The sequence below is a fragment of the Gopherus evgoodei genome, chromosome 9, assembly GCF_007399415.2.
Source record: "Gopherus evgoodei ecotype Sinaloan lineage chromosome 9, rGopEvg1_v1.p, whole genome shotgun sequence".
In the NCBI taxonomy this organism is placed as follows: Eukaryota; Metazoa; Chordata; order Testudines; family Testudinidae; genus Gopherus; species Gopherus evgoodei.
The window spans coordinates 46,699,941-46,720,592 of NC_044330.1; the positions used below are offsets into that span (position 1 = coordinate 46,699,941).

Genomic DNA, 20,652 nt, shown 5'->3' on the forward strand with positions numbered 1-20,652 from the left:
GTGCATGGGCTTGACAGTTTCCTTACTAGTCTATGAAGCATAGGCTGTGGCTGTCTTCTTTTCTAGGGGTGGCCTCACTCTCACAGAGCAAGCAGAGCTCTTAAATGTACTGCATTTCAGCTGAGTCTTACTTCCAGTTTTGGCTAAGGAGGAGAGGGCAATATCCCCAGCAAACTACCTCATATCTTAGTGGACAATGCAGGCGATCACAAGTTCAAATTTCATCTCTTCTACTCCCTGCTTTTTATATTTCTATGAACTTTACTACACAAGCTGAGCAGTACCTTACACCCCTACCTTAGGAAGCAGCCACCCAGTTTTACTAGTAAGTTAACAGAGAGGTTTTATAAAATCATTTCTAGCAATGCTGGGAATAGGACTCATGTCTGTGACATGGTGAACCCCAGCTTCATCCACCAAGCATCAGAAGGGATCCACCAAGCCTATGTGCTTGATTATGCAATCTAACCACTAGGCAACACTCCCTTTACAGAGGGTTGGCTAGAGAACAAAGCCTATTGATTACCCATATGAGGGGTATTTATGTTTGCACTTAGTAGAACTCCTACTTTCCAGTATTTTAATGGATTAATTCACAGTGAAGAAATATTTTTAAAAACAGCTTTTGATTTAGTCATCTTGAAAACAAAGGAAAACAGGGCAGCCATCTTTGCAAGGAGTATCTATTCCCCAAGTAGTAGAGAGGCCATTTTTACTGGAGGTCTGAGCACCTTCAATCCTATTAGGTAGCTTTAACCCCTCATAAATTTTGGCCATTTTGAGTAAGGAGAAATTTTGAATAAAGTATGAAGGAAGGAAAAAACAGACTCTGCTAAATTGCAACCCAATTTTTTAAAGAGTACATTTTGACAAATAAAACTAGTCACTAGTCAGTTGGGTGCTATGATCTGTTTAAAGTTAAGCCTAGGTTCTTAAAAAATGTCTGCTGTTACATGTATGAAAACTTTGTCTGACTTTTTGACCTAAAAACTCTAGGTAAAAATAATTCCTAGTACCAACAGGCCTGCCGAAAGCAATTCTGGGCCCAAGGCAGAACAGTCAATAGGCCCCCACGCACACATAAGTTGTGGATGCGGTCTGCCTGACATTTGGGCGGTGCTGCGCCTGCGCTGGCTGGTGCCCAGCAAGCTGCTGGCTGCGCTGCTGGGCGCACTCTTCTGGCACAGCCAGGGGTTCCACATGCCTGCCTGGTAGGGTTGCCAACTGTCTAATGGAGCAAATCCAAAGACCCTTTTCCAGCCCCTTCCTTGACACCACATCCCTGTCCCACCCTTTCTCCGAGGCCCCGCCCCCTGCTCACCCCATCCCCCCTCCCTCTGTTGATCACTCTCCCCCACCCTCACTCACTTTCACCAGGCTGGGGCAGGGAGTGTGGGTGTGGGAGGATGTGCAGGATGTAGGCTCTGGAAGGGAGTTTGGGTGCAGGAGTGGGTGCAGGCTCTGGGAGGGAGTTTGGGTGGGGGAAGGGTAAGAGGTCAGGCTATCAGAGGGAGTTTGGGTGCAGGGTGTGGGCACTGGGGTGGGGCAGGTGATTGGGGTGCAGGAGAAGGTTTGCGGTGCAGGCTCTGGGAGGGAGTTTGGGTGCAGAAGGGGTGAGGGGTTGGGCTTGGGAGGGAGTCTAGGTGCAGGGCACGGGTTCTAGGCTGGGGTGGAGGGGTGTGGTGCAGGAGAGGGTCAGAGGGTGAGTGCTTACCTCAGGCAGCTCCTGAAAGCAACCAGCACACCCCTCTGGTAGTGGCTCCTAGGCAGGGGGCCCAGAGGGTCTCCACCAGGCACTGCCCCTGCAGCTCCCATTGGCTGCAGTTCCCAGCCAATGGGAGCTGTGAAGTCAGTGCTCAGAGTGAGGGCAGGTAGGAAGCTTGCCTTAGTTCTGCTGCGCTGCCAGTGGCAGCAACCAGAGGTCCCTGGGCAACTGTGCCCTTTACTTCCCCCATCCCGCCCTGTTGGTGGGCCTGAGTATCAGATAACTTTTTGTTTGCATATTACTTAAAAGACTGATTTGAGTCTAATGTTTCTGTGAGTTAGAATAACTGAAATGATGGTATGCTATTGTGAAAGAAATAAAATGACAGTTCTAAGTAGTTGGCAATTGCTGTTATCTGTGTAGGGTATGATGCTAGTTATGACAGAAAGACCTTAGTTTTACAAGGACCTGAATGGGCAGATTCAGTTACAGGATCTATAAGTTATTATTAGTGACTTAGGCTTTGGGAAGCACTGCACTCACAATTAAGGCTGGCCTTTCCTAAGAGTTTGGTAATATTTGTTCTTAGTGGGAGGTATTCGATTCTGAGCTCTTTTGAAAACCTGCCCAATAACTCAGATCCGCAAAGAGTTCAAGAAAACTGTTTCTATACACAAGTGTGATAGGGCATGGTAGCACTGGTGTGTCTTTGGTACCCAAAGGGTTAACTCCAGCTTGGCTTTCTCCTTGTACAGGTGCTCAGAGGAAGTGCTGCAAGCGGGACTGCTGGAGGGACAGAAGAGGAGACTACTTCTAAGAAGCCAAAGCACCATACCCAAGCGTTGAGTCAATTTCAGGTGGGGAATCTCCTTATGTTTTACATTGGTAACTTTATTTTCATTCATGGTGAAGTCAGATGGACTCTGTGTGTGTGCACGTGTGGATGGGTCTGCCCATATGAGGTCATTAGAAAGCTGGGGTCTTAATCTGTGTTCTTCCAGAGTTTAAAAAGAAGAGAGGTTTTCTCCTCATGAGGGTTATAGGATTTGCAAGAAAGTCTGTTGCTTTTTCAAGATGGCTCAGGACTGGTCTCAGGAGGTGTGTGATCAACTACCTTAAAATCACTATAAGTGCTTTTAGGAAATTTAATGCAAGGGTAAATGTATATAGTAAACATTCTTTCAAAGTCAGACAATACTGAAACTAAATATGCAATCCTAATTTTACCCATTGTTCATAATCTTTGAAGTTTGATAGTTTTTATGCAACCATTCACTAATTTTCAGACACTGTAAACTAAAATGTAATTTTATGACTTCTTTAAAGACAATGCAAGCTACATGTGCTGAGCCCCTCACAGGAGCAGGCCCTATAAAAAATATAACATTTAGGGTTCAGTGGCTAATGTAATTGGGTGGCTGTGTATAATGCTGCACAACTGTGAGTTGTTTGCAGTGAATTGTGGTTACTAATATCAAAGTACCAATTTCCCCCAATTAGTCCTGCTTTCATTTCAGTTCAAATGCGAGATTAATGGACTTGCTCCTGGGTAAAGCAACTGTACAATTCCTGCAGTTGCAGAAAATCATGGTCATAAATACAGTCCTGTTTGGTAGCCAATTTGCTAGCCTATTACATTCATTGGCTAGGTTTATCACATTAAACAGACTTGGTATACATCAGTAATGGGACAGTGCTAGTAATGCTCTCAGAGGTCTCCTTTCCCTCTGTCTCCCATAGGTACTGCTGGGTACGTCTACACAGTGAGCGGCAGTGCATCTCAGACTCAGGGTCAACAGATTTAGTCTTGTGGGGCTGCACTAGGGGGCTAGAAAGAGCTATATGGATATTGTTGCTCTCTAGGCATCAGCGTCCAAGCTACAATGTCTACAGAGCTGTATTTAGCACCATAGTCCAAGTCTGTCTGCCCAGGGTCTGAGATTTGCTGCAGCTCACTGTGTAGACATACTCAACATTGCCACAGTATCTGAGCACCTCACAATGTCTGATGTATTTACCCTCACAACAACCCCTGTGAGTTAGGGAAGTCCTGTTATCCCCAGTTTACAGAAGCTGTAGTATGGAGGTTAAGTGATTTTAAGAAGTCTGATAGAGCACAGGATTGAACCTGGATCTTTCAAGGTTGAGGCTAGCACCCTGACCACTGGACGAACCTTCCTCTTTGAGCCAGCTGTTGCTAGTGTGGTCTCTGTTGTTAGCTCTACCTTTTCCTCTAATTCTGAGTCCTTCACCACCCTTCCTCTCATTTGCTATTTGTTCTCCTTTACTCAGTGCTTAATTTGTGTCAGGGCTGAGCCCTGAAGCTTCTAGGCTTTGCAGTTCCTAGCCCTGACACCTCTGGGCTTGAAAGTTCATAGTCCTGACACCTCTGAGCTTGCTGCACAAGTTATGAATGTAAAAAATTGCTTGAGCCCTGGCACCTCATTGCTTGAGCCCTGGCACCTCTTTCATTACAAATTAAGTACTGCCTTCACTGCTGCTGAGTTCCTTGGGAGACTGTCTGGGGTACTTTGCTTACTCGCTTCACTCTAAATTGATCTCTCGGCTCTGCTGTCCTTCTGAACATGCACTTCCCTGACCAGCTCTTGTTCTTGTAAAGCCCCCTGACTCTTCCGTTCTCCGCAGATTCTGTGCAGTAGAGAACAAGGTTTAAGCAAACTTCTTTAATAATGAATTTATAAGTCTTCCTCTTTCAATAATCGCACAATCCTTTCCTTTTTCTTATTAAAATAAATCAACTCTATAAACAAAGTTACAATGAACTAAACAGTACAGTTGAGGTTTTGTTAGCATTTGGCTAGTGAAGATCCACTTTCCAGAAGGATCAAAGTCTCTTTCTCCCCAAACCTGTACTTCCTTTTCTTCACTTAGCCTTATTTAAAAATGCTCCCTCTCTAGTTGAAAGCAAGTCATCTTCTGAGTCAAATTGTATTGTTTTTCCAGGAACTATTCAGTGGGCTGTATCTCCCTGCTCACATGTGGTTCTTAGGGGGAGGTCTAATCTGAGAGGAAGCCCAATTTAGAACACAATTTAAAATGAAATATAAACCTATTAACAATGCTCATTAAGACTCAAAGCAAAGCTCACTAACCATTTATTGCAGGTTGCCTGCTTGCCAGTTCATGTCCTCTTTCAGCACATAGCAATTAAAGGATATTAATATGCAGCCTTTTCATGCTAGTGAAATTTAAACAGCATGCAATTATCTCTGGCAATTTAAATATTAAATATTCTACTGAAATCCTGCAATTTCAGGCTGCAGATACATAAGGGTTCCCCTTCTGTATATTCTTCTAATTCCAGCAACAGGCAACATACTATAGATACTTGCCCTTCTAACTTTTCTGAAGCAATGCTAGATATTAAGTTATCCTGCATGCAGGACCGGCTCTAGGCACCTGCAAACCAAGCACGTGTTTGGGGTGGCACATTTTCACGGGCAGCATTCCAGCCATCTTTTTTTTTTTTTTTTGCTTTGGGTGGCAAAAGCCTAGAGCCAGCCCTGGCAGCAGCAGCGCGTCGTGCTGTGGTTCACGCCATGGGGGAGCAGCGCCCACACTTTCTGGCTGGGCCGAGCAGGCTCTGAGTGGGGGACACTTGGGCTGAGGGCTGCCCCTCAGGGCACAGGGAGCTGCCTGCAGATGCTGCAGGGTGGCTGCTCCCCAGCGCCGCAGCTGGGGCTGGGCAAAGTGGCCTGAGCTGCCCAGGGACTGTGGCAGGGTGGCCAGAAGTAGCAGCTGGGCCATAGAGGGCGGGGCGCTGCCGTGCGAGTCCCGCGTCCTGCTCTCTGGGGCTTTGCTCCCTCTGGGGCTACCCTGCCCTGGCTCCTCAGCCCCCTGCTGGGGCAGTCCCCTTGCTCTGCCTTCCTGGGTCCTGGCCAGTCCTGGAGGCGGGAGCTCTGGCTGAAGGGACCCTGGGTTGAGGCACGGTCTGGGAACCTCGCTGCTTACCCTGACCCTGCTAGCATCGGACCAGCTGGAGGCGAGCGGGGAGTTGGCAGAGTCAGCACTGGTGGTGGAGAGCCCAGCACTGGGGCAGCAGGGAGTTCAGGTGGGGGGGGAGAAGAGAGCGCCCAGGGCTGGGATAGCAGGGGGTGCCGGTGGGGTAGGGCATTGGTGGGATGGGGGTGAGAGCCCAAGGCTGGGGTGGAGGGCAGCCAAAGATTTTTTCTTGCTTGGGGCAGCAAAAAACCTAGAGTCGGCGCTGCCTGCATGTTCCCTGCAAAAAAGAGGTAAGATAAGATAAACTAGTGTTCATGCAAAACCAGTTGCACAAGACTTTCTGCTGAAAATTTAACTTGCTTCTTTATGAAGAGTCTCGAATGATTTTCTGCTTGCTTTTAACATGGGAGATGATGGGTTCTCTCCTTGCTGGAGAACTTTAGCAAAATTTTTGGAGGACCTCAGGGCTGCCCAGAGGGGGGGAGGGGGAGCAAGTGGGGCAATTTGCCCCAGGCCCTGGGCCACGCAGGGGCCCCCACGAGAATATAGTATTCTATAGTATAGCAACTTTTTTTTATGGAAGGGGCCTCCAAAATTGCTTTGCCCCAGGCCCCCTGAATCCTCTGGGTGGCCCTGGAGGACCTAAACAGTAATGTCTCACAAGGCTAAATTGTACTTTAGCTCACTTCCTCCCCCTGAAGGGAAAGATTCTGACTTAAATTATCTGCAGTTATTGTCCTAGCCTTGTGGCAGTCCACTGTTCAGGTCCTCTAAAGATCATTGCAAGGTTATCCAGCAAAAACTGAGTACTTGATATTTCTGACATTGCAAAAGAAAAGATCAAGCAGGAGAACTCTTTTGGTAAGAGAAACAATCACATTTCAAATGTTAAAAAGGTTGTGAGTACTGGTCCAACTTGCAAGTGAGTGCATAAAGGTAGCCTCTTAAATTAGCATTAATGTATCTAAATGAATGCTGAGCCATCATGCCCCTTTTAGGGAGGTGCCTTCATGTGGATGTAGGAGCTTATCTGTAGACATTCATGTTTGAAAATTAGGCCACTGCTTATACTCTGTTCCCTCGTAAACAATAAGACTAACCAAGCTTCCAATCCCTATGAAGAGTGAATGAACTGTCATTAATCCAGAGCCATTTTATACTCCAGGCATTACTGCACTTTGCCCAAGTCATTTACTTTGATCCTGGAGTTATACTCTAACATATTAGGACAATTTACGTGAACAGAGTTTTTGCAAGGAGGATTTGGTTATCTGTAGCATTAGGCTGTGGGCTCAGTGATGATTGTTTTTAAAATGTAGCCTTGACACTAAAATGTTCAAAAGTAATATTCTGCTTCCCTAGTTTCTTCCATAACTTGGATGATCCATATCCAGTTTCTCTGAATAGAGATGTAATTTCAACAATATTGTTTCTTGTCTCAGTGTCCACATCTCTCAGATTTTCCATGTCACATCATTAAAATTTGCTATGAGAATGTCATGGGATTACAATGAAATTATTCAGCCCTTTCCTGGAGGCCAAAAAATGAAGTCTCTTGTAAGAAAAAAAGGGAATGTGTTTTTTAATGCATCTTTCCAGTTCTTTAACCTTATTTTGAATATCCTTGCTTTTGTGAATTGAAGTGGACCTAAATATATCAATACAGTCACTTTCTGCCCTTGAATGTTGTTTTTTCTTATGCTTTCAATGTCTTGTATGCAGTAAACTCTTCATCACATTGCATCTGCAGAAAAATAAGGTCTTGAGTAAGTAGAAAGATGATACAAAACAAATATTGTGTAAGTCACCATGGAAGCTTTCAGTTGCTTGGGATTGCTCATAAACTCCTTGCTGAATGCTCTATGTACAAGATATTCAGTGTTACCAGCTTGAATAAATTTCATTTAGCTGCTTCTTTGTTTCATATTATACTATATATGTGATGCATGAAATCATGATATAATTGGTATCTGAACCTCTTTGAATGTTAATCTTGTAAAGAACACCAGCAGCAATCAATGTGTTGCAATGGTTGGCATGTCTAGCATACGTATTGCTTGAGATCCAACTGCTTCCACTTCTTACAGCACACATGAAAATTATCTAGTAACTTCTTTTAAGCCCTCCCTATAGTATTGCGGCTGCCTTCTACCTCTGGAATATAGAATTGGAACTTGTCTGTACACAAGAAGGTAGCCCCACTATATAGCTAACCTAACAGATGCACTTCCTGATATCACAATGGGAACCTTGGTCATATTCTGAGAGAAACCTACCAAACAGTTTGAAGTTTGCAGCTCACTTTTTCATAAGAGCACTACTTGTGTATTATAGGATCTGCAATATTTAAGGTGAATGAAGGCTAGAGCCTCTCATATCTGGATTTGCTGGGTGGTCAGTCAGATTATTACAGTATATGAAATATTTCAATGCCTGTAAATCTGGTCTCCTGCTCTGTGGCTACTAAGGTCCCATTATACAGTGGGTAAAACAAGGGAAGTGCTGCCATACATAGAAAGGGGCAGGGCTGCCTGGGGTGGGGGAGGCAAGTGGGGCAATTTGCCCTAGGCCCTGCAGGGGCCCCCACAAGAGTTTTTGGTGGGTCTTCGGTGGCAGGTCCTTCAGTGCCGCCGAACACACCCAGAGTGAGTGAAGGACCTGCTGTCAAAGACCCGGAGCTTCTTCTGCTCTGGGTCTTTGGCGGCAATTCAGCGGCAGTTCCTGCACTTGCTCTGGGACCTGCCACCAAAGTTCCCTGAAGACCTGGAGCGGAAGGACCCCCGCCACCGAAGACCCGAGGCCCCCTGAATCCTCTGGGCAGCCCTGGAAAGAGACAGGATGCAGGAGGCCAATACCAGTGGTTTGGGCTCTCTGTGCCATAGAGCTGGGCTCCATCCATGATGGTATGGAAAGCTATTGGAGATTGATTAGGGTTGTAGCCAGTGGACTGCAAATCTACTTGCTGACCTTCTCTTTCAGGAAGGTTGTAGCCCTCAGCGCAGGATTCTCCCCTTCAAAGGGCATTTCTGTGGTTGGGATTCAGCCTGTTCACTCAAACTTGGAGCAAGGAAAGGATTTGACCCATTGTAAAACAGTTGAACTATCACTATCCTGGGTACCTCAGGCCTGTGGATCTATCACGAACTTACAGTGTGACACTTATTATGAAAAGTCTTTGAGAATAATAGGGTTTCATATCTTACACGTTGCTTTCTGCCCAGCCAAACTTAACATTGCCTCCTAAAGCTTGAAAATAGACACACAAAAGTCAATATTATAAATTTCTAGGCAATTAACCAATACCACTAGTTGTTCAAGGGGGTCAATTTCCAGTGTCCTAGTCTTCTATCTTTTTGACCTTGGTACTTAGCCAGTGCAAGTGCCTGTTTATAACTACTTCAGCCTCTACTAACCAGAGAAGGCCTGAGCTAATGATGAAGATTTGAAGGTGTGTTTTCCATTAGCAGTTATCTGAGCCATCTAGCTTCCCATAAGTAAATCTTGTAATATTTTTTTTCAAATCATTTCTCTGCTACTGTCTGTTATCCATATTAAAAACTGGTTGCTCTTAAAATATTGTTGTTGCTAATTCGTTAAATAGCAGTACTTCAGCAGGCAGCTGTAAAGTAATTTATAACCTGAGAAAAATACAAGTAGCGGTTAATAGAGCAAAATAATAAAGGCAAACTTCATGTATTGTGATAGTTGATTCTATGAAGACACTTGCTCTGGCACTCCTACTGGATAATAAGACTGCTTCTGCTAAACTGCATGGTTGAATATAGGAAAAGCCTAATATTCAGCTTTGTGGAAAAGCTTTAGCATACTGTGATAGTTTTGGCACCAGGATGAACTTGTTGATCTGAAATATGAGCAGCAATGAACAGATCTGCTCTCAAGTGGTTCTAGCTGTGCAAGTTCTATCCAAAAATGCACGGCGATGTTTTCATTAGCTTGCAGCTCACAATAAAACTCTGGAATCTGTAAGCACTCAACCTGTGCTTCTCCAAGTTAATTCATAGGACTCCATTGTGAGCCTCAGCTGCAGTGCAGGGGACATCACCATTAAATCATTGCTCTCACCAGAGTGCAAAGACTACATGAGTTAGTACCACTAAGAGCTAGGGAAGAGGTTTGCATTGTGGTTGGGCCTTCTTTGGATGGAGGCAAGCACTATAAGGGCTCAACAGAGCTCTGGATGTTTGATTTAATATGTGTGATATCAGAAGGGGTCAATTTTGCAAAGTTTAACCTCCCATGGAAATGTCGCAATGAGGAGATGGAGGAAGAGTAACATTCCTGGTGGAGCAAAAGGTCTGGATATGTCATTATTTGCATGGTTTGAATTATTAACTCCTCTTCTTACACACACATGGAAATCTGTTATTCACACTCTTCGTGCTCTGTCACATCCTCCTTTTTTACAATTGTATGCAGGTAATTACACTATTAATCAGTCACTTAAATGCATACTTGCACTGTCACTCAAATGAATACACAGACAGAGGGCAGAGTGTGCAGAAAGGCTTCCACTGAAGTATATCTTCAATATTAAATGAGTCCCTCATGTAGCCTGAGTGGTGTAAGTCTTCTGGCACTAATCAATGGTTGAGTTTGAATTCTTAGCTGTTAAATTAATAGATTCCAGCTGCAGTTAATAGACACATAGTTAATCCTTGAAACAAATAGTAAATATATGACAATGAATTGGAACAGTCAAGACATAAATAGCATGAGTTTTTGGTGCTTGAAGCAGAGATCCCAATGGATGGTCTCTAAAGAAGTATCCATTCCACAGATGTAACTTCATTTGTTCAGCGTAGTTCTCGCACTATTAAGGCATTGTTTTTGTAAAACTTTAAAATTGTGTTAATTTTTTGTTGAATGTACTGCTCACAAAGTGCATGGACTAGAGAACAGCATGATGTAGGCAGGAACTCTGCAATCTTCCTCCTTACTTTCTATCTATGCACCTCAGTATTAACCTGTAACTGCCTCTGCTATTCCCCTGCCAAGCATCACCTTTGCCCACACTGTCAATTTTGCAGAATTGTGTGCTTTGTATTCTTCTGATCTGGACACATTTGGGGGGCTGGCGGGAAGAAGACTATTAAGATCAAATTTCCCTTATTACCTAAATCAGGATTTTTAAGTGTTTGAGTTCATACTATACTGTTTTTTCAACAATTGCTGCCTAAGGTATTGGCATTAAGTCAATGAGTGTTTACAATATATCTGAGCTCCCAATTGGTAATATGGATAGCAGCTGGTAGCAAGGTGCCCAGAGGAATTGATACTACTAACTACATAGTTTAAATCCTTGCCAAGAGTTCTTCTAAATAAATTGTACATAATTTCTTATTTTAATCTGATTTCTGTCTATGCTTAATCTATTGCAACATTTGAGTCTTTGACTATTTGGGGGATTTCCTGGAGAGTTTAAAAAGCTATAGAAAATGTCTACATCACAAAATTGTCCACTTAATTTACATCAGCATACAGCCGCTGCAGTAATTACATTGCTTGTGAATGTCTACACTTTGCTCTTTGCGTTGGTGGTGCATGTCCTCACCAGGAGTGCTTGTATCGATTGTACTGTTAGTGGGAAGCATTGTGGGATGGCTCCTGAAAGCCAGTGATAGATGACGTAAGCAACACAGTGTCGACACTGACATTGCGTCAACCTAACTACATTCACCTTGCCTCTATGCCACTCATGGAGGTGGAGTGATTAAGGCAGCATAAAGAGGCAGTTACGTTGGTGGAAGTGAAATTTAAATGTAGACTTTTCCATAGTCAGGTCGATGTAAGTGTAGTGTAGACCAGTGGTTTTCAAACTGCGGGTTGTGACCCAGTAATGGATAGCGGACTGTAAGGCACTGGGTTGCGGCGGCTCTGGTCAGCACTGCCGACTGGGCCATTAAAAGTCCCATCGACAGTGCTGCCCAGCTAAGGCAGGCTAGCTGCTACCTGTTCTGACACTGCGCTGTGACCCAGAAGTGGCCAGCAGCAGGTCCGGCTCCTAGGCATTGGTTCCTGGTCAATGGGAGCTGGGGGCGAGGGCTGTGCCTGAGGGTGAGACCCATGCAGAGCTGCTTGTGAGCCTCCGCCTAGGAGCTGTACTTGCTGCTGGCCACTTCCAGGGTGAAGCACGGTCTGTGGTGCCAGGACAGGCGGGAAGCCACAGACGGGAACCGCCTGAGGTAAGCCTGTGCCCCAACCCCCTGCCCCAGCACTGAGCCCTCTCAAACCCAGATCCCCTGCCTGCACCCCAAATCCCTTATCCCCAGCTCCATTCCATAGCCTGCACCCCCAGCCCAGAAACCTGACCCCCTCCTGCACACTAACCCCCAGCCCTGAGGCCTCCCAAGCCCAGAGACCCATGCTGCACCCCCGAGCCTGCACCCCCAGCCCAGAGCCCTGACCTACTCCTGCACCACAGCCCCCTGCCCCAGCCCAGAGCCACCTCCCATACTCTGAATCCGTCATTACAAGCCCTACCCCGAAACCCTCACCCCTGCATCCCAACCCTCTGCCCCAGCCCTGAGCCCCTACCACACCCCAAACCCCTCATCTTCAGCTCCATTGAGTCGTGGCCACCAATTTTCTTCAACTGGGTCTCCAGAAAAAAAGTGTGAAAACCACTGGTGTAGACCATACCCTGGTCTCTAAGAAGTAGTGAAGGAAAGGTGACTGAAGCCCACCCATAAGGTTTGTTGCCTGTTGAACTGTAGTTCAAAACTCTAGTGAGGCGTACCCCACGTGAGTAAGAGGAGCCAAAGGTGACTGGAGAAGTGAGAAACATAATATACAGGGAAGAATGTAGACAATGTAATGCGGATGGAAAAGGAGATATAAGAAGGGAAAGAGAGAAGATGGACATTGAAGACAGTGTAGGAAAAAGCATGCCACAATTTGCTACAGGAAAGAGTGCAGCTAAAACAGGAAGGTGGGGGAGCAAGAAGGAAAATAAGTTACACTTCTATCTTTTTCAAAAGTTGACACAACCTGCAGTAAGCAACTCTATTCCCATACGCTGCAGAGTCTGTAGCTTTGGGTTGTGTGGCTGCTGGCTCATGAGCTTAGTCCGTGTGTAAAATTTCAAGTGTGTAACAATATAGGACAGAAATGCTATATACAGCGTAAGAAACATGTATATATAGTCAAATGCTTTCTGCTGCACATTGAGCCCCACATCCTCCATTACTATTTTTAACCTGGCCCATGTGCCATGTGTTTTGGTTTTGACTGGTTCAAAGCTCTTTAGAATAGCAAAACAGCCATCACGGATCAAGCAAGGGCTTGTTCTCTCCTAGAATATAAGTGCCTTGTTTATTTCGCTGTTGTGAAGTAGTTAGTAGGGTGACCAGATAGCAAATGTGAAAAATCAGGACGAGGGTGGGGGTAATAGATGCTTATATAAGAAAAAGCCCTGAATATCGGGACTGTCCCTATAAAATCGGGACATCTGGTCACCCTAGTAGTGAGTGACTGAAGAAGTGGCTCTCTCTTGAACACTGGATTACCTTGCAACCTCAGCTGCTTTTAGCAGAATTTCTTAAGAGGTGCCACAGGAGCTTATCACAGGGTGAGCCAAGAGTCTGTGGCAGCTTATCCATATCCCCAGACTTGTGTGTGGACACGCCTTATCCAGAACTCTTTCCCTCTCATTGGCAACCAAATACTTTCCTTTTCCAGTCAAATCCCTTCTTAGAATACTCTGCTTCTGCACTGCCTCGTAACCCTCCAAGATTAGACAAACAGATATAAATGCATCTTGAAATTTTGGACCATCATCCTTTCTGCATTACGTGTTTGAATTGTGCCTGACAATGAGCAAGTGTTAGATTTCTGCTGCCATTGACACCAATGGGGCTCTTACCATTGGTTTCTACAGAATCAAACTTTCAGACTGTAAAATCCTTGGGTGCCATCTAGTCATACATTGACTCGGAGCTCAGTAAATAGCCTGAATCCTATGGCTGATACCAGGGCTCTGACCTAAAATCAACTTATTGTCTCATTTTTAACAACACTGATTACAGCTGTATTTATTTTTACTCTCCTAACCAAACACATTAGGCTGCTAATGCACAACATTGGACTGTATCGGTTACTGCTCATGTGCTCTGAGTTAGTGAAGCGACGTGGCATTGGGGGCAGTTTGTCTGGTGTTGAAGTACAGAGTATGCTGTGTGCTCGTTCCCTCTGCTGCAGGGATTGACTCTTACGGGCAGTCTAGGCTGCTTCTCAGAATCACTTTGAACCAATGCCTTGTGGGTCAGGGAATGTAGGGGAAGAAAGAGGCATAGAGTAGTTCATAATGACCAGTGGGCTGGATTCTCAGTTGGGCTTGAGCAGAGTGCAGATCCAGGGTGCGGTGGAGTGTTGTGATTCCTGGTTCTCTGCTGCCCAGTTCTGACTTAATCTATGGCTGATGAGGTGCTGCAGTAATTTCATGCTGCTGGCTTAAGGTCCCTCAATGACCCTATGCCAGGGGCGGGAAAACTATGGTCCGGGGGGCACATCCAGCTCTCCAGAAGTTTTAATGCAGCCCTCAAGCTCCTTCTGAGGAGTGGGGTCTGGCGCTTGCCCCGCTCCAGCCGAGGAACGGGGTCAGGGACTTGCCTCACTCTGAGCGGCTCCCAGAAGCAGCAGCATGTCTCCCCTCTGGCTCCTTCGCATAGGGACAGCCAGGGGGCTCCGCACACTGCCCCTGCCCCAAGTGCCACTCCTGTAACTACCATTGACAGGAACCACAGCCAATGGGAGCTGCCGTGGTGGTGCCTGCAGACGAGGCAGCACGTAGAACGACCTGGCTGCGCCTCAGCATAGAGGCTGGAGTGGGGACATGCCACTGCTTCTGGGAGTGCTTGAGGTAAGCGCACCCTAGAGCCTGCACCCTTGACTCCCTCCCATGCCCCTGTGTGTGTGTGTTAGGGTGACCAGACAGCAAATGTGAAAAATCGGGGTGGGGGTGGGGATAATAGGAGCCTATATAAGAAATAGACCCAAAAATCGGGACTGTCCCTAAAAAATTGGGACATCTGGTCACCCTAGACTGGGCTCAAGACAGCTAGCTTTGATTTCAACCACTGCAATTTACAAGAGATTAATTATTTGGCTCCCTGAAGGATGTTTGATGGACAGCTTCTCACCCCTTTTGCAAACTGTCCTCTTCAATAAGGACAATACAAAAAGCACATACTACACTATATCATAACAAGCCTTAGGAAATGGAGAGGAACTTCTCAGTGCAAAGATAAGGAGGTGACTGTAATCTTTAACATTCTGCTGCATCTTTTCAAAAACCATCTTTGGCCATATAATGGGATACAGTAAAATGGCACCAGCCCTGCATCTGGGTTCTTGCTTCTTTTTAGCTTCTCCAGTAGTCTTACCTTTTTTGAAAGGAAAACTTTACTGGGCATCTCAGTTAGGGCTAGGGGAATAGCTTGTGCAGTGCAGTTTCTCTTCTGATTATTTTCCTCTGTACAGAGGATATGTGGTTGCTGGTTGCAAGCTTCTGTTTGCAAGCTGCATAACTTCTGCTCTGGGACTGATTGCTTTTGCTGTTTCTTTTTAGCTTTAGTCTAGGTCAGGAATCATTTTATCTCCTCATAAGGCACAAATATATCAAAGATTCAATGAAAGTAGATAAATGTGGGAGAGCTCTAGCTTTCAGCAGGAAGGAAGAGAAAACCATGGACTCTTGTGTGGGCGGTCAGTTCCTAATGAATTTGAAAGCTGCAGGGTCGGAAATGTCAACATGGCTGGTGTAAGGATAAGGAGTATTAATTTTATTACAGCCAAGTGTTCAGCTTTTCTTGAGGAAATGCACATCTCTGCAAACAGGGTTTTCATTCTAGATCAATATTTTTATAATCATCTCTTTAATTAGGTATTTTTCTGTCTAATAAAACATTGCAGATACGTTGCATGTGTAAATGTGGGAGGTTTTCTTTCTGTATAGATGCCTAAGTATCTAAATTCACTAGAATTAAGCCATATATATTATATCTTTTTTTTTTAACTTGCTCAGGGGCCAGTGGCATGATTCACATGATGAGACCAATTTAGAAACTGCTTTGGACTTCTGACTTTGGGGACTTCTACACTGCCGTCAGGGATGGGAATGGCAGCTCATGTAAATATATCCACGCTTGCTCTACTCTAGCTCACTCATTAAACATAGAAGTGTACCTGGGCGGGGGGTCAAGCCAGCTTGTATAACCCACACTGAAGCACATGGTGCAGCATCTGCTCTCCTAATTTTAGTAAGCTAGTAGAGTGCAGTTAATGTGGATATGTCTACATGAGCTGCCATTCACACACCCAGCCGCAATGTAGATGTACCCTTAGTCATTACACGGGGAACAGTTTGACAAAATAAATGTGGTTGGACCGAGGAGGAGCTACTAACATCAGAGGACATTTAGGTTCACCCTGCTGAGAGCTGGGGGGAAGGTGCAAAGTAGAAATAATTCTCTCCATCCCGGCCTGACTGTTTCTAGTTATAATCTCCAGAATCTGGGACGTACTATACAGATGGAAAACTTCACTGCTGAGATTGCAGAAGGTAAATTCATAGTGCCTTTAAGAGTGCTTGAACCAACATGTTGGGCTACATAAAGAATTACCTTTTGTGATAATAGGAACTGACTGGCCAGCCTTAGGGCAAATGTGCAACTACTAACAAAATGAAAATGGCTTATATGATCAGAGAAATTAGATTAAAAGTCTAAGTGGTTGCTTAGTCTATCCTGCTCAGCCAGTGCAATTTGGTTCACTGCAAGTGGTCTGGTGTCACTTAGTCCCTGGCCTGTGTGGGTGACTACTCACTACTAAAGTCCCCATTGTTAGAATTATAGAACTTTGTAGGTTTTTTTTCAGTTCCAACTCCTCCCTTCTGTATTTTCATATGAAAAACAATGTGCCTGATACAAAGTGAATTGAAGTCAATGGAAGTCTTTCTAGTGACTTCAAAGGCCTTTGTGTCAGGCCCTATGAAGAGAACATTAAGGCTGCACAGGTCAGAGCTCAGGAGACAGGAAGTGTAAATTAAAGTTGCATGTACCACAATAACTCTGTTTCTTGTCTAAATGTGTGTGTGTGTCTTTACTGATGTAGAGAAGATAACAAAATGTCTAAACTATAGATTCTAAAGGAAGAAGGAGAGCTAAGAATTCTTATGTCCCATGCACATCCTGCCTGCCTAATTACCATCCACAGCTGCAGTCTCTGCTCTTGGTAATGCAGAATCTTCTCTCTTCATAGGCCCTGGGGGTGGGGGGGCAGGGGGAGTGTATGACACACCCAAAAGGTAAGAAGTTGGGGCATTTTCCAAGTTCCTCCTTTGCATTCCCAGTATGCACAGCTCATGAGATGGTATGTCATCCCTTGAAGCCATAAGACTGGAATGATACCAGCAAACTGTTTCCCTACTTTCTCCTTTGTTAGAAATATTTATTTTAAAATCTCTTAGTGTTATTAAAATAATCATAGTAAAGTGGCAACTGTCAAAATTCTGGCCACAAAAAGTCCTCCTCCATTGAAGGCTTAGGGTTTCAATGAGAGTGGGTGCCCAATTCCCACTGAAAATTCCAGCCAAGGTGTTAAGTTAGATTTACGTGCCTAACTTTAAGACACAAATTTGAAGGTTTTGGACCAGGTGTCTTATGTTGTCTGATCTCCTAACTCACTCACTCATGCCCATCACCCCAATCGGGGTATGGGCCGCCAACCACAGATCTCCAGAGTCCTCTATCTTGGGCCATTCGCTCTACCTGGTTCCAGGTATAGCCCATTTTTTTGCTATCAGCCTGAAGGTCGCGTCGCCAGGTGTTTCTTGGACGGCCTCTTTTCCGCTTGCCTTGGGGGTTCCACCGCAGTGCCTGTTTGGTGATGTTAGTTGGCTGCTTACGTAGTGTATGTCCTATCCAACCCCACCTTCTCCTTCTGATTTCTTCCTCTGCTGAGAGTTGACAGGTCCTCTCCAAGAGGTGGATGTTACTGATGGTGTCTGGCCAGCGGATCTGGAGAATCCTTCTGAGGCAGCTATTAATGAAGGTCTGGATCTTCCTGATGGTTGTTTTGGTTGTCCTCCAGGTTTCAGCTCCATACAGTAGGACTGATTTCACATTGGAGTTGAACAGTCGAATTTTTATTGCCAAAGACAGCTCTCTGGAGCTCCAGATGTTCTTGAGCTGTAAGAAAGCTGCTCTTGCCTTACCAATCCTTACTTTGATGTCTGCATCTGTGCCACCCTGCTGGTCGATGATGCTACCTAGGTAGGTGAAGGACTGCACTTCTTCCAGGGGGCTTCCATTCAGTGTGACTGGGTCATTGCTGATGGAGTTAATCCTAAGGATCTTGGTCTTGTCCTTGTGAATGATGAGGCCAACCTGTGATGACATGGCTGCCACTACGTTGATCTTCTCTTGCATCTGCTGTTTACTGTGCGAAAGGAGTGCAAGGTCGTCAGCAAAGTCCAGGTCATCAAGCTGGGTCCACAACGTCCACTGGATTCCGTTCCTACGCTCGTAAGTGGATGTGTTCATAATCCAATCGATGACGAGGAGAAAGAGAAGTGGTGACAACAAGCATCCTTGCCTGACTCCAGTTTGCACCTGGAAGCTGTTAGTAAGCTGCCCTCCACGGATCACTCTACAGTGTATACCGTCATATGAGTTCTTGATCAGGTTGACCACCTTTGCTGGGATGCCGTAGTGCCGAAGGACCTTCCAGAGGGTCTCTCGATCCACGCTATCGAACGCTTTCTCATAATCAACAAAGTTGATGTACAACGAGGAGTTCCACTCCATAGACTGCTCAACTATGATGCGAAGCGTTGCTATCTGGTCCGTGCATGATCTATTCTGCCAGAAACCTGCCTGTTCATCTCGTAGCTGTGGATCGACGGCATCCTTCATTCTCTCTAAGAGGACTCGGTTGAAGACCTTCCCTGGCACAGACAGGAGTGTGATTCCTCTATAATTGGCACAGTTGCTAAGATCTCCTTTCTTGGGGATTTTGATGAGATATCCCTCTTTCCAGTCTACTGGAATCACTTCTTCTTCCCATATCTTCTCAAAGAGAGGATACAGCATTTCCACTGAAGCATCCAGGTCTGCTTTCAGGGCCTCTGCTGGGATGTCATCAGGTCCAGCCGCCTTCCTATTCTTCATCATGGTGATGGCTTTTCTGATCTCATCTCTGGTTGGTTTATCGCAATTAATTGGGAGGTCCTCGTTGACTGGGTTGATATCTGGTGGATTTGGTGGTGCTGGTCTGTTCAGGAGTTCCTCAAAGTGCTCTGCCCATCTGTTTATCTGTTGTTCTATTCCTGTTATAGACTTTCCCTGCTTGTCTTTAACGGGACATTCTGGCTTGCTGAACTTTCCGGACAGTCACTTGGTAGTATCATACAGCTGTTTCATATTACCGCTATATGCTGCCTGCTCCGCTTCTGCTGCCAGTCCATCCACATACTCTCTCTTGTCCTTCCTGATATTCCTCTTCACTGCGCTATGGGCTTCAGGATACTCTTTTTGAGCTTTGGCCTTTGCTGCTCTAGTCCTGCTGTTATTGACTGCTGCCTTCTTCTTCTTTCTGTCTTCTATCTTGATCAAGGTCTCTGCTGTGATCCACTCTTTCTGCTGGTGTTTCTTAATTCCAAGCACTTCCTGGCATACTGACCTAAGTGTGTCTCTCACTTTCTGCCATCTGTTTAGTACACCTTCTTCCTCTTCCTCAGATCGATCCTATAATACTGAAAACTTATTCTTCAGCGTCAGTCCACAATCTTCCTTGGTCTTATGGTCCTTCAGAAGGCTGACGTTATACTTCACTCTCTTCTGTCTGACGCATCTATCCAGTTCTTTTTCAGCTTCAGCTTCAATCTGGCCACCACTAAGTGATGGTCGGACACCGCGTCTGCTCCTCTTCTAACTCTAATGTCCTGCAAGGATCTTCTGAACTTCTTGCTAATGCAGACATGATCGATCTGATTTTCTGTCATGCCTGCTGGTGATACCCAGGTACTCTTGTGGATCCGCTTGTGAGGAAAGATGCTACCTCCTATGACCAGGTTGTTAAGTGCACACAGATCCACAAATCTCTCTCCATTCTCACTCATCTGTCCCAGAGCGTGGGTCCCCATGACTTGTTCATATCCTGTGTTGTCAGGTCCAATTTTGGCATTAAAGTCACCCATAAGGATGATGATGTCTTTGTCTGGGAGAATCTCTAATATTTTCTGGAGTCTGTTGTAAAAATAATCTTTGTCCTCCTCTTCGCTGTCATTAGTTGGAGCGTAGCACTGAACAATATTCATCTTAATCCTCTTCATTTTAGTTCTGAAGGATGCTGTGATGATCCTGGGACCATGTGCCTCCCAACCAATCAGTGCTCTCTGTGCCTGCTTGGACAACATGAAGCCTACTCCCTGTGTGTGGGGTGCGTCGCTCTCTTCATGTCCTGAATACAGCAACAGCTCTCCTGTCAACAGTCGTCTCTGCCCCGCTTGCGTCCATCTTGTCTCGCTAATGCCTAATAGGGTCAGGTTGTTGTTCCTCATCTCTGCTGCAACCTGCGCCATCTTTCCTGACTCGTACATGGTCCTCACGTTCCATGTGCCTATGGTAATCCTCCTGGTTGCAAGAAGGGTAATCGGCTTAGTGGCTTCCTCACGGCTTTTACCACCCAGCGTCATGCATCTTCGAGTTGAAGACCGTTCTTTTTCCAGGGTAAAAGTGTCTGTTGTCTCTATTGTTGGCGTTTCTGTAGCAGGTTGATTTTTTACGAGGTGGAGTTGCTAGCCCCACGCCCAACCCTCCTCCTTTATCCTGACTTGGGACAGGCAGATGGCCCCAAAGGACCTCTCTGGTGGAGTTTGATCTCCTAAACTGCAAGTTATTGGGCTAGGGTCCATGTCATTTTCTAAGTTTTGTACAGTGCTAAAAGTAGGTTAAAAAATTACGCTG

The 20,652-nt window shown here is 45.4% G+C and overlaps 1 protein-coding gene across 1 annotated transcript in view; it reads left to right on the forward strand.

The window, feature by feature from the left end:
- The window catches only part of LOC115657476, a 347,440-nt gene that overhangs the window by 60,688 nt on the left and 266,100 nt on the right, over positions 1–20,652 (forward strand). Inside the window, 1 exon segment of the mRNA XM_030575381.1 lies at positions 2,461–2,562. Coding sequence (XP_030431241.1) covers positions 2,461–2,562 — 102 coding nt within the window.